The following is an 18,081-nucleotide window of genomic DNA, read 5'->3' on the forward strand; positions in this document are numbered from 1 at the left end:
GATGTTTTTTCAAAATTGCGTAACCCCGAAAGTTTTTTAAGTGTTTAGCGTAATTTCATCCCCTTGTCGTTCAGTCTCTGTGAAATTCGCTGAAACAGGAGCTCAGAGCACCCAAACAAGCTTCCAGGCTCTCCGGTGAAGTACTGGGTTTGGGCACTAGGAGGCAAAGTGTCAAAACATTATTCATGTGAGGGGAACAGAGGGAGACGGAGGGACAGATGAAACTCCCACCGAGGACTGTTTTCCATATTGAAGGCAGCACGGTATATGGAAGGAGTGAGAAAATAAGCATTCACATGCAAATGGAAGTGCATCTCGGTTTTATGCAAACATTAAAAAAAAAAGCAACGAAAAACACACACACACACACTTAAGGGCAAACAGTGGTGGAGTGCATCCACTTTCCTTTTGTTTGCCATGTTAAATGCAGATCTGTCTGCATTTTAAATGTTGAGCTTTTTAGGTGCTTGAATCTTAAACTTGCCTCTTTTTTTTGACAAGTGGGCATCTGGTAAGAGCTCCTGAGCCGCTACGTGGGCAGAGATTTTTTTGATTATGTAAATGAAAATAGAAAATACTAATATATGCAGGATATTTTTCTGTTTTGTGCCGGAATGTAAAAGTTTACTTGTGGAAGTGCACAATCTTAAATCAAATCTAATTTCACCCTAAAGACAAAATATTTATTCTTCTTGGTATATTAAAAAACAACCAGCCTGTAAAACTTGGATATTAACAGAATCTCAAAAGATGACAAGTCAAACAAACAAGTCTGTCCCGGTGCATGGGCTTCAAAGTTAACAAACGTGACTTATTTCCACCTACTGTGGTTATCACGCACCAACACTTCATCATCATGTGCCGGAAAAAGGCCACAAATTGTCGCTGCACGACGTCTATCGATGACATGTGACGTTAATCCCTTAAATAGCACATCCTCTGCATCACTGTGACAATAAGGTCGACATGTGGATGGCAAATATCAAAACGGGCAGCAGGGAATCATCATGACGGCCGTATTTATAGTGTGGTGAGGAGAGGACGAACCGATGTGTTGGGAATGTGATAAAACCTCACCACATGTTGAATCACACATTCAGTCAGAACACTTCCTAATTATGTCGACCAGCCACTTTTTTTATTTTTTAAAATCTAACTACTGTTCATGTGAGCGGGAGTTAACGCAATTACACTTCAGAAAAATTCCCAGTTGCACACACATGACGAGAAGTTAATCATTTGTGCGCTTATATTTAGCTTTTGTCAGAGGGGGGAGAAGAAAAGTCACACTGAATTTAGTTGTCGCTTTTCTCCGACAACACGTAATGAGTTATAACTCCAACGCAGCGACTCAAATTTGCAGCCCCTCCGGCAGACGACAAGTCTGAATGTGGCAGCTTTACAAGGGGACATTAAGAGGCACTTACTTGGGCTGCATTACACTGCGCAATTAGGTCCCCTTGAGGTCCACGTTTGGCATCTGAGCTCCTATTTACCCACATCTGTTTGCAACTAGTTGACCCACATTGCACATGGCTGTGGAATGTCCAGGAAAATAGCTGCAGACTGCAATCTGAGGTCCTATTTTTGACCCCAACTGCATCATTCGAGGCTTTCGGATTCCTTCGGCAAAGTGAAGTTTGATGAGGAGAGAAAACGCCTGCTCGTCTGTTCACCCACTCATTGTCATCGACAAGCTTTTAAAGCCAATCGCATTGATACAGAGAACTTATCACTATAAATAACTGCAAAAATGCAATACATATGCTAACAGCTGACAGCTGACCTTTTTCCATTCCAAACACCCGCAAGCTGGAATCACCAGCGGGGCCACATTTAACTGCAGCTGGCAGCGTCAAGATGCAAAGATTACAGCCACTAATGAATATTAGCCAACTCGCAGCCGCTGGGTATTTAGATGCAGTTCACCCCCATTGATTTCCCTGTTGGGTGAAGACAACTTTATCCCCGTGGCAAGTCCCTGGCTTATCTCTGCCGACTGCGAGGCAGCCGACAGGCCGGGTGTTTTCCTGGCCCCGTTTCAGGATGATTCCAGCCTGGCAGGTGTGAGCCAAGCTACCTGACTGTGGAGCAACACAAAGGGGCAGCAAAGAGCAGGAGGAGGGTTTGTGAAGTGGACAAAGAAGTCCAGCTGTGAGGCTGGAAGCCATATAAGGGGGGAATATACGGAGTACAGCACAATTAACACATAGGCCAGTGTGTGGGATTATCACAGAGAGCAGGTGGCGGTGAAAGGCGAGGAGGCAGAAAGTGAGAGGAAGTCCCGGGAAAGGTGACAGATGGCTGCAGGGCTGGATGTGTCCGGACTCGGCAGAACGGGAGCAAAGAGAGGGGGAACACAACATATTCTTATATTCATTTCAGCCTCACATCACAGAGCCGCGGCTGAAAAGACTGAAAAGGCTGCAGAAAACGAGCTGATTTAAACACGTTCCCATTGATTCGCCATTTGGAGTCATAGATTGCACCTTTGAGAGAGGAAATTACTTTGACACAGTGAAGAAAGTGCTGCAGTGGATGCGTCTCTACAAGCACAACGCATCAATAATTCACGTGGAGAATTAACATCATCACTCGGGTTATTTTCTTCACCTGTGACTAAGGCTGGATAATAAACTGATTAATAAAGAGGAAGCCGGTGAAACTTTGCTCGCAAGGTGTGTTTGGATTAGCATTGCAGCGACAAAGACAGATGTAGGCACTCAGAAAAGTAAGAAAGGAGAAAGATTCTCTGTGATATTTATGGATTAAACAGAGATTCATTTCTTCAAAGCCTTGCTGAGGGCGGACCCCGTGTACAAGGCCAGCTGCTTCGGTAATTCATCCCATTTATCTTCAACTCAAACACACAAAAAAAGAAAAGACTTGGGGCCATGTAAAATAGCAAAAGCCTTATCAATGGTGTCAAACGCACAATGAGCTGCGGGTCATCATTATTTCTGACTTAATGTCCTCCAATCAGGGGGAGCGACACAGCTGGAGGTGCCACCGGTTGGACACCGCTATGCTAATTCATTAGCCACCTGCTTCGAGTGAGCGGGAAGTTCACGCTTGATTAAATTTCGCCATCTTCCTCAGCAGAACGGGACAACGGAGTCAATGGTGAAGAGGTGATTGTAATGTAAAGAGGATGCACAAACCCCCCCAAAAAACCCCTCTGATGTCTGCTGTATTATTTTACTTTCCCTCCACTTGCCGTTTTATTGTTATTTTTCATTTTCCACTTTGATTACGTTGTTCAGAGAAAGTGCATCTCGTTTGAATTTCTCCCTTTCTTGTATTTTTTTTTATTTTACTCGCCCCATGGGTTATGATTATTGTGACTGTGCAAATGATCTCAAATTTTAAGCTGTATTACATTTTCTCCAAACAACAGAGGTAATGAAACAACAGCACCTCGAGAAATCGGAAGTTAAAATGATTATTTTCCACATTTGTTTGGATTTTCAGGCACTTTGTTGTGGCGATGTCCTTGTCGTGTGCTTGAGTTGTACTCTGCACTCTGCAGGCCCTCGTGGTTAATGTTCAAACCTCTGCAGCGTGTGTCGCAGCTACCAGGTGCTCTCACTTTTACAAGTATATCTGATCGGAAAAAGCTCCTCGCTAAAACATCCGAGGATCCGGCATCCCTCAGACACGTAAAAGCTTCGGGACGAGCAGCACAACATTTCTGTAGCGGTGGATGTGGAATGGGCTGAGTGCAAACCGAGCGTCGTTTGCCCCAGATGTACTCCTGTTCCCTTTGAGTCACCTCCCGTTTAACAAGATCCCAGTGGTTTCATTTCACTCTTCACTTCACTCTCTCACACTTTCACAGATGTGCACAGATTGTACAGTCCATCTAGGTGTTTACAAGTGGAGCAAACTGTACAGAGAGCAGGAGTCTCTCAGTCAGCTGAAGCCTTTAAATGAGCTCTTTTGAAGAGATTTGTTTCACTTGCGGCTTTTTCTACAAACATTATCAGCTATGTGTATCTACTATTGCACCTAATAGTGACATTAAATCATTTTAACAAAAGCAAAAGAATGATTACTTTGTCTTCAGCCGCTGCAGCTCCCATGACTGAATCATAAGAACTGTTAAAAGCTCAGAAATAATCACAAAGATCACAGTGTTAAGAACGGTAAAATGGTTGTAAACAAATGCTTTTGAACAAAACTGATCCGACACGATCAGTTTCCATTTATTATATGTATATATTGTAGTGTGGAGGGACTTTCTTGAATGTTATCTGCTTATTATGTGTATTTTCTTCATCCCAATAGTCTCTAAACGCCCATAGGTTCTATCTGTAGCGACTCACCGAATGTTATGTTTACATTCCTGACAATTATTATTATCTTTAATGTAAGTGTGTACTATGTGCACAGTGAAATTTTATGAGACCTTGTTGTATCTATTATGAAGGATTCTATGTATTCATCAGTGCATTAATGATTCTGTTTCTGCAGGATCAGCTACAAATGTTTATGCTTCTGGGTGTGCAGCTTTGCCTTTGGGTGAGTTTGAAGCATTCAATTCATAGTATTTAACTCTTTTAATGTCAGTAATTGTGAGGTACATTTGCAATTACTGCTACACTTTAGTAATGTTCTGTCATTCAATAGAATGAAGTTTTGAATTCATGCGTTACTACAGCACAAACATGCTGCATGTAAAAGTGTTTTTGAAGGTGAACAGTGTGCAGGAGTGTGTTAGAAGCTTTCTGAATCTATTTAAGGATAAAATCTGACTTGCACACTGCTGGTAGGTGTTGGTGAGTGCCGTACCGTGATCCAAGATGATGAGCTGCGCGCTGGACTGGATGTTTCCTGCATCGTTTTCCGCAAGGCACTGGTAGAAACCCTCATCTGACTTGACCAGACCCAGAACCTGCAGGTTGTGCTCCTTCTACACAAATGTACAAATGTATTGCAGTTATTATTACAAGCAGCACTTTTAATCAATCTCAGAGTCGTAATTATGATACTTACGCAACGTTAAATCATGCAAATAGATGTAGCTGCTGCAGAAAAGGTGGAAAGGTACCACTTAAGTGCCAAATTAACTTACGATTATTTTGAAGTAGTCACTGGGGATGACAGCGTCTCCATTCTTGACCCATTTAACGGTGGGAGCGGGCGACCCGGATACCTCGCACTCAAAGACGATGTCCATGGACTCGTGGGCGTAAATGTTGGCTGGTCGCTTGACAAACTGCGGAGGAACTGTGGAATTCAGATGAAAAAGGACAAATTAATCCAAGTCTCACATGTCTCCACAGACAAAATTTCAGCTCAAAATACTGCAAAGATGGTTCATTTAATCACTTCCTGGTTTTAGGGTTGTTTTAAACAGGATATTCTGTTGAGCTGATGCTGCCCCCACCTTGCTCAGGAAGGAAAGTCTCTCTGCATCAAAACCTTTTGACGCAGAAACTTTATGTGAACGGCAATTTGATAAGGAAATATCACCAAATTCATATCACAGCCGTTGGTTTTAACTCACACATATGGTAAGTTTGTCAGACTGTTGCTGTTATAAAATCAGTAGGGACACAGCTAATAAATGACTGCTGGTTAAGATGTAGTCTTAATGCTATGATTCAGTCACTATGTCATATCTGCTATACTGTCTGACAACAGAAACAAAAACGTATGTACACAAGAACAGCTGTATTGGGAATTCAGCTGAATTAAAATGCATTTTATGTGAGCACAGAGAAGCAAACAGATGCAAACATCAGCAGCTGACATTAGGTCAAACAAGAAAACACCCAGTCATTGTTGATTTTTCAAATTAGTCCTTTAGTTTCCACTGTTGCTGAATGTCCTCAGCATTAACATCCCCACAGAGCTCTGAGATATGCGCATGTGAGTAAAGCTCATGGTACCATTAGCCACATAAGCTGCACAATGCACTGGCAATATTCCTATTGTTGTGGTGGTATTACCATCAAAAATTAAAGTTATCTGCTTGGTCTTCAGTTCCTCAGATGCTGAGGGTGCATGAACACTCTTGTGTTCAGTCTTGCAGCCAACAGTAGGACATTTATGACCCTTCAGAGTCAGCAGAAGCAGCTTTAGAAAGCAAACCAATCTGATAGATGGTCAAATTCTGACCGGCTTGTAAAGTTGTGAGCCTATCCAGATGTTTGGGGACTTGAGAAATGGCAAAAGTAAACATTTTCATGTATAAACAGCTTTTATGAAACACCTCCAATAAACAATAAAATGGATTTTCACCATATAGGTTCCTTAAAAGTGAGGGGAAATGCACTACGACTATTTAAAGCAAAGGAGTGAACAAGAGGCCGAAAAAAAAAATGATATGAGTCATCCTTTCCTTTTAAAACTCAGTAACCAATTTGTGAAAACTAACCAGGCACGTCTGACTCCACTGCGATGGTCTCTGGCAGGAAATGAACAAGATTAAATGATGCCATGCCTCCCCTTCAACTGCCAAATTGCCAGTTAGCAAAGGGAGAGCGGAAAAAAGAACAACAAACAGTGTCATCTAGCAACAACTTATCCAATTACTTTCTGTGCCCTTCACACAGCTGTGACCTGTTTTTACCAGCAGGTGACACTTGGAATATTTGATAAGAAAGGTCCAGTAACCTCCGTTCTTATTTATCGAGGAACGGATGGAAAATATGTGCTACAGTGGTACCAATGCGGTGTGTTAGCATGCTACAGCAGCTATGGCGAGCACTTGCAGATCTCCCCGAGTCCTGGTAATGAGGGCCAGAAAGGAGTTATTTGATCTGCTGGGGCGATACAGTGCCTCATCAATCTGTCCTGGAACAAGGTCAGTGGGAGCGCCGGGCCCAGGCCTCGTCCTGTCTCTATAATTGGACTGTACGTGTTGTGAGAAGAGCCGCAGTAAGACGGGTTGTGTATATGGATGTGCGCGTTTCTGTGCACAAGTGCTTTTGCTGCCTCTGTGCATCTTGTGATAAGCGGCGACCTCGCTGACCACAATTTAAATGGCCGTATTGTTAGCATGCCGCTGAGTGTCAAGCTTTCGCTGTCAGCCTCCTGGGCTCTGTGATAGCTGCTTATTAGCATCTATTTTGCAGCTATTGACATGACATGATGGGATATTAGTAGCAGTGGGTGGAAAAGGTCCATTTTTTGGGCTTTATTCAGCAGAGAGGCAGGTTGGGAGGTCAAGTCTTCCTCATCTGCTCACTGTAGCAGCGGCTAATTTCTCTGAGTTAACAGATTAGCCTCCATCCTGTTGGTAATAACAGCACAGGACTCGAAAATTATAATTATTTCTAATTAAAACTGCAAAAGGAACAATATCCCCTGTAAACAGATTTCTTCAACAATAACGGCCTTATTGCAGCGCGGCTCCAGGATCCAGTGGGTTTGTATTTCCATGACCTTGAAGTGCACTTTGTCCATCTGTTTGGAATTTTCATGCTCCACACACAGAACATGGAGCAAAGATAAGAAGAGAGATGCAACTCAATGGAAGCTGCACACAAAGAGATGCTATTCCCACAAAACGCTCTCTCTCTCTGTACCCTCATTCAAAAACCAAAGGACATATGTCCTCACTTTTGTCCCGCCTTGTCTGCAAAAATCGGTTTCAATACAGTGTTGACCTTCTGAACCCCAAAACCTGCCGGCGGGTTTGAAAGGATTAGTATTTTTTAAGAAAGAATATGCAAAATTGTAGCATTTACAAGAGCTACAAACAGTAAAAACAGAAAGAATTGTTGGATTTTCTGACAGTTCCTGAACTAAGCATTTGTGAGGAAGAGCACCATTGGGAAAATTACACAAATCTAAGTGACACTTTTTTAAATTCACTTTATAAAGGCACACATTTTGTGATTTATGGCATTATAACTGCATCATCCTGCACAAAAGTATTCATTTTTTTTTAGTTCTCTCTGCTTCTAGAAAGGGTTTCCAAAGAGGTGCAGGACTTTATATTGCAGTGAAAAATAAGCCCACAGTAAGTGAAGGAGCAAATACACCCAGAAACTGCTTTGGGTTCAGAGGGTTCATTAAAAGTTCCATGAAAGACATTCACATTCTCTGTTTAAATAGACACGTAAACATGAGCATTGTGGTGATTTGACAGCAAACACTATCATGTCAGCAGCTTAAACAGACTCCTGTTGTACCTCAAAGTTTCACCAGCAGCTGTGATCATGTTAACTATCAAAACAAAAACCTTATCCAACTCTAATTTATTCGAATTTTAGTAAAATAAAACATCTGAGCGCTGAGTATGAACCATTTTTGGAAGTATATGAGTGTTTCTTGTCGACTCTGTGAATGCCTTGCCTTGTGATGGCTTTCGTGCAGTCAAAACAAAGATTTGTAATTTAACTTAAAAAACAACAACAAAAAAAAAAACCCAGAAACTAAATAAATAAACTGCAGGACCACAGTTCGATGTTCTGTCATATGGCATTACAAACGACTTTTATACGTCCATAGCCTCAATTTTAATTAATGCACATGTCAAATAGCATTCTGTGATATGAACTTTCCAAATGAAGATGCATATATTAATAAAACGAGGTACATCCTGATAAAGATTTTTTATTTTTTTGGCCTCCTATCTGATCTGAGGAATGTTATATTAAGTATTTGGTGATCCAATCCAATACCACTTTCTTAGATAATGCAAACTTCAAATATTGTAGATCAATTGTAGTACCTGGCTGTTCCACCAGGTGGAGCCTCTTACTGATTAATACTGCAGCGGCCTGAGGACACCAGAATGTTGGCAAGCAGAGAGCATTGTGGGGGTTTAGGTAGCAACGGGCCACCATGACAAAGTCTTGTGTGATGCTTAATGACCCTGGACCAGAGACAAACCAGGATCAACTGGGACAGTGTTATTGTATCCCAGAGGTATATGTAACAGAACCTTCTTAAAAAAGCAATATTTGCACAGAAGAAATGCCCATTGTGTGTATTTTTTTGGCGAACAAACAATTGATGATTGAAAAAATAATGCGTTTATTAAAAAATATTTTAAAATGTGCAGTCCTGGTGTCCTGCCATAACCTGTGCTCTCCCTTTAAAACACCTAACAGCGAACATAAACAAAGGATTGGGCTTAGGTCCATGCAGATACCGAGCAGTTTTGAAAAAAGAAGCCTAAATCGGCCCCAAATGGAACACTAGCTAAATACAACTCTTTACAAAGTGAACATATTTAACAGTGTAGGAGTAAAGCAAAGAATATACTTTCTATATAGGTTATAACAACTTAGACTTTCTCTGCTGCACAGTATCTTTCCTTTTCGCACAACTCTGAAAAAACTATTTTTTCAGCCCCACAATGTGGCAGAACAGGTCAAACGCAAAACAAGTGGATAAGTGGATAGTGCCACCGAATACCGAAGCCTTCCCTCGCCTTGCTTAATGAGTGTCTAGACGTTTCTGCGAGTCGCTGTGGTGAATATTGACGACTGACACGAGGATGGAAATGAGGCCGGTAATGCCGGCAGACTGGATCACTGTATGACTGGCAAGACAGCCATCAGCCGGCTCAGTGTGTGTTGGTGTGCTTGTGTGTATGTCTGTGTGTTACCGGTGTTCCCTGCAGGGGGATGTGCGAGCTGTGAATAATGTGTTACACAGTGTGGTGTCCTCTGGATATTTGCTTCTAGTAGGTGTGCAGCAGAGGCAGGTGGAATCCTTGGTTTACTTTGTTGTGTCAGGGACACAGCAACCGACGCACCAGTGAGTCAGTGTTTATGTGTGTGTTGCTTCATGTGTGAATATGAGGATTAGGAATGATGCTTGTTTCGTCCCTTTATTATTGCTGCTACATGCTTTACATAATTGTGTTTGTTTTTCTTCCCCACTAGCAATATGGGTGGATGTTTTTAGTTTTTTTTTTTGTTTAGTTTTTTGTGCATAATACAAGTATGTAAGTGGCTGCTTATGGATGCAAACATATGTTCCTGTATGTCCATATTGTCTCAATCTGTGCACGTGCACTGTGTTCATATGGGGTTTTAGCTTTAAACTGCAACGTCTTTGTGTCAGTGTTGTGTATTTGTGTATGTACATGTGTGCGTCGCCCCCCAGCGAGGTCTGCTGGTGACAGGTTTTGATGGCGACTGGTACCCTGCAGCTCTCTTTATCGCTCTCTCTCTCTCTCTCTCTGTTTCACCACTCAGTCCATTTTTTTTCCCTGACTCTTAATCTTCCTCTAACTCCCTGTCTATCTCTCCATCTTCAGTCTCCCCCTGCCTCCCTCCCTCCCTCCCTCCATCAGAGCAGACATGCACCATTTTCTCTAAATGGAGTTCAGACATTTGGAACCTATTGGACTGAGCAATGAGTAGAAACGCCTAAATATACCAATATAGCTTAGAGGGGAGGGGAGGAAGCTTTCAGGACTCAGCAGAGGGAAACGTGTGTCTAAGAGTGTGTGTTTGTGTGTGTGTATATGTGTGCGACATGCCTGCGACATGCCTGATGACTGCCTTTAATTGGTGGCTTGCTTTTACATTTCTAAGAACTGTCTATATAAGAACTCCACATGGTGCCTTTAAGGGGCTAAAGAGGGGGTGCTTGCTTGATTGACAGGTGTCTTAGCCTACCACATATCATTTTGCTGCTGACACACTTCTCATAAACTCTGCCCTGTCTGCGGCACTGACACAAATCTGGATTTTCTGGACACGGAGCCTGACAAAGACAGCGTTGAGTCCATGTTTTCCTGCAGTCTATGGCTCTATACACACTAATATGTTTTCTTTTTGACACAATAGCGAAACAACAATGATCCCGATCCAGAGGGAAATTATTTCTCAGTTTCAGAAATAAACTCTGTGTGCAAACACGAAGCAGCGGGTCGGCCGCTTAGCTGCAGAAAATACTAAAGAGGAAGAACAGCAATGGAGAAAAGTAAGACCAGAGATTTCTTGAACTGCATAACAGCTGCTGCCAGAGAAAACATCATCAGCAACGCCTGTAATTTGTTATCCATATTAAATTAACCGCCGCTAGTCGAGGCTGATGCCTTTGATTTCTTTTGGAAAACGTTTACCTGATGCATCAGGAAGTAACACGTAGCTACAATTATGAAAGCGAACACATTATCGTTTATTAAATTCTCATTTTCTGCCCATTAAAACTAAAAACTCAAGACTCCAGAGTTCACTCCACAACTCCAAACTGAAACGAGGTCAGGAGCATCCAGAAGTCTCTATTTCAGGAGTCTTAAAACTCCGAAATAGTGCGGACGCCAACCTTAAACGTAGCAGAAGTTCTGCATTGTTAAATAAAAATGTATTATTGTAGATGTAGCCTGAGGTTCAGAGATACACAGATGCTCAAAACTAGCAGCTGGAATATCTTTTTAAACACGCCGTCTTGTTTTGGAACATAAATATCACTCTCTAATGAAAGGGAAATTCAACCGAGACAGAAAAACAACAAAGGAAATGCAGATACGCAAAGAAAAGGACTAAAAAAAAAACACACACATCAAGACAAGCATAAAGGAGGGAGAAGAGCCGAGTGAGCTGTGATACCACTTCTTTGCGGCTGGTATTATCTCTGTAGCCTGTAGCTTAGTAAAAGAGGCTTTAATGCAGACTTACACTGACTCCAGTGAACTGCTAAAAGAGGGCCACTAAAAGGTCATGTGTGTGTCTCACTGTGAGCTTGTTAAAACAAAACCCCATAGGATTCCTAAAGGGATTCTCGACAGATTACTTTACTTAAAGCCTCGCTGGTAGGAAGGAGTAAACGGAACAGAGACACACTGACGGAGAAAAAGACCAGCCTCCTTCCACTGATAAAAATATCAAAGTCAAAAAAAAAAAGAAAAAAGAAAAAAGCTGCTGCTCGCTGGGAAGAGTCAAAAGGTGAAATAAATCACTTCTGGACACATATTTCTAAACATTTAGTCCACAGCGGTCGTCTGTTAGGACTTAATGTATGATTGTTGCAGCTAGAGGATCCAGAAATGAAAGAGATTTTACTACGTTGTGAGCTTGGCCAGAGTCCAGTCTGGGTTTACTCGGAGGGTAAGTGCAGCTCGGACCGCACTAATTAGCCGCCCTGCTCTTCCAAAGATAACAGCTTCACTCCTAATCCGGGCCAAAACAAGCAGCTTCAGCAGAAAGAGAGATGCTCGCATTCCTCGTCACTCGGCAGATAATAACGTCCTGTTGGAGGAGGACTTCGGTCTTTGGATGTTTTTGTCGATTCTGATGGTTCTGAAATTACAAGAACTGAGCGTGGAGGCTGAGTTCGTCCATGAAACGCTGGAACAAAGCTCGCACAGCTGAAGGACTGGCGCGTTTCCTCTCTCTTTCATTTCAGAGTATAAAAAGTCTCAGTCGAGTGAAGCTCTGAAGCAGATTGTCACAACTCAACCTTCAGTTGCACGACAAACAAGAACACAACTGATTTGCTCCTTCACTTCCTGTATACTTTACTGTAACGTGCTGTTATTGTCCGCTATCATCAGAGAATCTCTGGAAATCTAGATACCATGTTTCATGCTAAATTCACGGCAAAGTTCTAAAAACAAAAGAAAGTTCCTTTACCTACAAACGTGCCTCATCAATGTCATGTTGTAATGAAATCAAGACCAAAAGATAATAAGTCTTAAATGTGATAAAGTTTTTGTAGGTTAAACTTAATAATGTTTAAGTAGAAGCAAGTTATGTTATTATTTATACTACATGTTTTCTGTTTGACCATCTGTGATTTGTGTGAAACTTTATAGCATAAAACAGAAATATTTATACAACCATCATGTGAAATTTTAGCTGAATAAATTAAATACTTTCTGAGATTTTTTTCTTTTTCTTTAAAAAATTGTTAATTTTCCACATTTTTCTTGCATAAAAATTTGAAGCTGTTTGAACCACAATATCTCAGGAACTTTTAAAGGTAAAAGCCTGAAATTTTGGCATTTTTTTCTTGTAATAACATTGATTCAGAATCTGTAACACTGGACCAGACGATTAAATATTATCTGGTTATGGATGACTTGAAATATGAAAAAAATAAAATAAAATAAATTGCAGCTACTAAAAAAAGTCTCATCTTTGAGCATAAATAATTGATAATACAAAAGTCAGCTTGTCATATTTTCTCAATAACATGTCGTCGCATGTCTCAATAACATAAATTTCAACGTGTGAAAAAATGTGTAGAAAGTGGGTTGACAAACAATTAAAAATGAATAGATATAAAAAAAAAAAATCATGGAAAGTACTTGATATAACAATCAAAAATATCACAGATTCCATTTTAAATATCAATAATTCATGATGAAAAAACTTCCAAAAAGTCCAATCACAGATCGTTGAGGAGATCCCTAATGATGTGAGACTTACAAAACAACAAAGTCAGAAAACTCATCGCTGTAATGGGCTAATGTTTGACACCAAACTAGCAATGTGGCATCGAACAGCTGCACGTTTCCATGTGTCCTCAGTCTGTGGATCAGAGAAGTGGGAAGCTCAGTTTTAGATGTGATGCCAGTCAGAAGCTGCTGCCCACTCACACTGTGGACGAGGTGGGCCGAGCTGGATTAGGTTCCCCACAGCAGATGTGCCCACACAGGACACAACAACACAATGGCTCCGGCAGAACAAAGCACAGAGACTTAATGCAGCACACGGCAGCCGCATGTTCCTGGTATCGTGCAAATGTGGAAATAATCAGCAGACACGATGATGCAGGAGATAGTGCAGATCGGAATCAGACGGAGATAACACCTCGTCTGACGGAGGGGGAAAGGTGTGAGCCTGTGGATCTTTATCAGTTTATCAGATTGGACTTCTTTAAATAGCTAAATGGAAAGTTTTTTTTTTTTTTGTTTGGGCCAAAATGCAACTGCTGCGTGACACCGGAGGGGCGGGAGGAAGATGGAGTTCCAAAATATCCAACTTGATTTCATCATTAAACATCCACATGTCATTTAAATCAAACTATTCTTGTCACTACGAGGGTGCTTCAAAAAGTGATCAGCCTCAACGTAAGTCACAGACATGACACCAATTCTGAGGCATAACTGTAAACTATAAAGTCTTGAATCGCTGTCCACAGAAAGTATTTGTCATCAGTCATTTCAAAAGGTGACACCAGGTTCGTTCCATCTCGAGGACACTTTTGGCTCATATTCAGGCTGATACAGGATGAGACCACTTTGATCCTGAACCAAAGAATCAAAGCAAACGATGGAACAAAAACAGGTTCTCCAGCTCCCAAAAGGTTCATGATGCCTTTTGTATTCTGGGACAGTATTGAAGCCATCTATACTCGAGACTCAAGATGTGATCTCAGAAAGTGAAGCTCGAACATCGGTGGACCAAGTGCGTTGAAGGTAAAGGAGACTACTTTGAAAAATCATGCAGGAACAGTCTTTCTCCTCCACTTTTGTCTGGTGAGGCTGAGAACTTTTTGAAATACCTTCGCAGCTGGAAGAAATACTCAGAAACCCAGTAATAGATGTTGCATATGTCTGCGGTGTCTGTAGGAACATGTGATGGTATATGTAGTCAATGGCTTGCTCTTTTTTTTTTTTTTAATTGACCATATCTCGGGTCTGTTATGCTTCTGTCTATTTTTTGCACAGAAAATGTTCCTGCCACAAAATTTAGAGCCCAAAGGACAGACACGAGAGTTTTACGGCGGGCAGGGATTTCCTGCATGTGAGCGCAGCCCATGGAAAGAACAATTACGTTGATGACATGATAGCGTGAGGCCATGATAGATGAGGGGGAACTGACTGGGAGCCCTATAAAACTGAGAGCATACATGTTTGTGGAGAAACTATTTCTGTCACTCAGAGACAGACAGAGTCCAGGTCTGGGTGGTTCCTCGGTCACGCACAACGCCATAATCAGAAGCTGCTGCTGCCTCCTCTGGCCTCATTTATCGTCGTTGCCAGCTCTAATAGAGGGTGAGATGTCACAGCAAAGTCATACCGAACTCGCACAAACACATGCGAGCGTGTTGAAGTGTGTGTGTGATTTGAGGGTGACGTAAACGTTGCGGTTAAGTCTCGTTTAGAGCCTCGCATCCCGTCTGGTTGGACTGCAGTAGAAGTTAAAGTCGGCCGATCGCGGTTGCGTCTCCAGGCTGTAATCCTCTTTAACTCACTGACACTTTGATTATTTTTAATAAAATGAAGATAGGGCAACACACCTGCTGCTCCAAGCCTTCTGCTTTACTTTTGACAGCCGCTGACATTATCGCTTCTGAAGCTGTTTCCTTTCGCGCTGCAAAGACGTGTTTGTTCAGTTCTTTTGTACACAGATAGAAGAACTACAACAAACGCTTCGGTGTTTTGATAGTATGGATTACAGTTTTCTGTTACTTGCAACCAGCCTCTGTCCTGGTGAAGTCCTGCCTGACAGTTTATGTCCAGACTGGTTGGAGCTCCGTTCCAGAAGCACTGCAGGTACTGTTTCTAACAGCCATCACAGATTCAATGTTACTGTCCCCACGGCATGTATCAGAAACACCAATGAGAAACATTTAGTTGCTGCACTTTGCAAATGTTGCTCAAACAAGAGCTCGGAGTGCAGGAGCTGGAGGCTGTCTTCACCCACTCCAGTCATCTCGTAGCACCAATGTGACCCATTTATGAGTTTTTAACAGTTTTTTGAGCAACGGAGCTCTTTGCCATGAAGGAATAAAACACATCAGGCTGCACAGACAGTCCTTCGCCTCTTCAGACCTGCAATTCTGTCTGTTAATCTGACGGCATCTGAGCGTGTCGGCTTCATGTCTGAATGAGCAAACTTCTCCATAAAACTTCTCCAACAGAGTAACATTTGTGTGTCACTTTCAAAACGGCACAAGCCCGGACTGAGCATCGTCACATTTGTTATTTGGAGCTGTATGAAGCAATTTAGGGAACTTTTCCCCACATTTTAGCACCAGGAGGTACCACAGCTTGAGATGCAAAACTGTTAGGTTCAGGAACAGTTTCCTTCCCACAGCATCCGTCTTTTAAACAGAGGAGTGTAAATATTAATATTAGCATAGACACGCTACTGCCTTTCACATGGGCAGTTACTTTTGGGACATGTGCAACAACCTCTTATTTATTTTTACTCACTGCACGACCGCAACAGTATTCATAACACTATTTATCTCAGGTATTTTAACTGTGTGTGTTTTATTTTAACTGTGTGTGTGTTTTTATCGCTGAACATGCATCGTCATTTCGTTCTGCAGTGCATCCTTGATGTAATTTGTATGAATGATAATAAAGTATTCTGAATCTGAATCAAAAACACGACAGAGAGCGCCTCTCTTGTTCACTTTGCTCTACAATTTTACATTTATTTGGCTTTACTATGAGGAAGACAGAATTTGCAACCAGTAAAAAACGTAATCTGGATTTTGACAAACGTTAGCAGGAGTTACAGTTTAGTCTGTAGCTTTCGGCTGTTTGTAGGAGTCTTTCCTCTGACTTTATTAAACACCTGCAGGATCTTTATCAGTGTCTCCGAAGCAAGAGGGTTGCACACATTTATGCACAACATAACCTTGTTAATTACTTACAAGTGCAAATAATCCCTGACATGGAGACAGGATCAGTGAAATCTAACCAGACGTCACCCTGTAGTGTTGTTTACCTGAGACAGGTGAGCTGTCACACACAGTCACAGTTTATCAGCTGCAGTTGAATTATTTGTTACACAGCAGTTGAGTCTTGAGCTCCATCACAGCTGTTAGGATGTTTTTATTCTACTGTTGGTGAAGTAGACAATCATCACACATGGACAGAATTATCAGTGTTTTATAAAACTGTAAATAAAGTCGGCTGTTAGTTATTTGGACAGGATTTAGTCTTTTGTATTGTTATTATTGAATTATGCATCAGTTCATGTGCTGTCCAATGTTACAGGTATGAAAAATATTGTGCACATACTGTGACTCTCTCCATGAATAAAATCCTGAGCAACATTAATGTAAAAAAAAAAAAGACAGGACGCCATCACTTCACCAGAATAATGAAGCAGCCATGTTGCATACAGCATGTTTGAAAAGGTTTCTATATCCAGGATCAAACGCAGGATCACTGACATTGAGAAACCTATGGAGCAGCATCAGCCTTGTCCTTTAGCAACATGCAAACACTTGACCCTCCTTGTGTAGCAGACAAAGGTCACCGACTCGCTGATTGAAAACAGATCTCACACGCTGAAGAAGCTTCGTGGGTAACATCATCCGAGCAGGGTTAAATTAACTTCAGCGTGTGAATCAAGAGCGAACCTGAAAATCATTTACGTTCGACTACACGCATTTTCTGCTGAATGCCTCCAGGTGTGTGGAGTAAAGTGTGGGACTGACCTTCTGCAGCGTCATTATGTAAAAATGTTTGTTTGTGTGTGTGTGTGTGTGTGTGTGCAGGCATGCGTCTCTACATCCAGCTGCATCACAGACCCTCCAGCTATCTCCAGGCGAAACCTTACAGAGCTTTACCATATCGAATCCCCAGCTGCCTCTCTGCATCTCCTCTCCAGCACAAACCGTCCAGCGCTTATGAAAAGCCACTAGCCGTAAACACACAATTTCCTCTTGCTGCTGCAGCAACACAAGCCCTAAGGTGTTCCAGGGAGGAGTCGGCTGTAGGAAAAATTGTTTTGTTGTTGCTATAGATTCATACCACATTGATCTGAGTGTCTTCTACAGGCGTAACCACTTATTGAGGGAATCAATTGACCTTTCCAGTGTCACTTCTGTCGTCAGGGGAGCAAATCAATGCCGCAATCTGGTTTCTCCATGAATCCGGATGCGGCGAATGCAATTAGCCTCGCGAGTCTACAGCATGGGAGCTAATCAAACTGATTTATTGTATTACAATGATGCATGCCTGTCAACAATATCATAAGAGCGCTGATCAATCGCCTACAGTCTGGTCACAGCGAAGCCCGGGGGCTGCAGGGGTCAGGCTGCAAGCGTGAAGGATTTCAGAGGGAATCCGGCGGTCGGACTTGAAGACTGAAAACGAGTGAAGTCAGATGTCCTCCTGCGACCTGATCCGATTTTCCATTACTGTCTCCTTTAATCACAGTAAGCGACGGGAAGTGATGAAAGGGTGGTGGAGGG

General features: G+C 42.0%; 1 protein-coding gene across 1 annotated transcript in view; it reads right to left on the reverse strand.

Annotated features, from left to right (window-relative positions):
- The window catches only part of neo1a (neogenin 1a), a gene marked incomplete at its 5' end in the record, with an annotated part of 101,244 nt that overhangs the window by 59,865 nt on the left and 23,298 nt on the right, over positions 1-18,081 (reverse strand). The window contains 2 exons of the mRNA XM_008299405.1: positions 4,792-4,912; positions 5,075-5,229. Of these exons, the coding sequence (XP_008297627.1) occupies positions 4,792-4,912; positions 5,075-5,229 (276 nt within the window). The remainder of the gene's footprint in view (positions 1-4,791; positions 4,913-5,074; positions 5,230-18,081) is intronic.

Source organism: Stegastes partitus, unplaced genomic scaffold (genome assembly GCF_000690725.1).
Source record: "Stegastes partitus isolate 25-593 unplaced genomic scaffold, Stegastes_partitus-1.0.2 Scaffold1412, whole genome shotgun sequence".
Taxonomy (NCBI): domain Eukaryota; kingdom Metazoa; phylum Chordata; class Actinopteri; family Pomacentridae; genus Stegastes; species Stegastes partitus.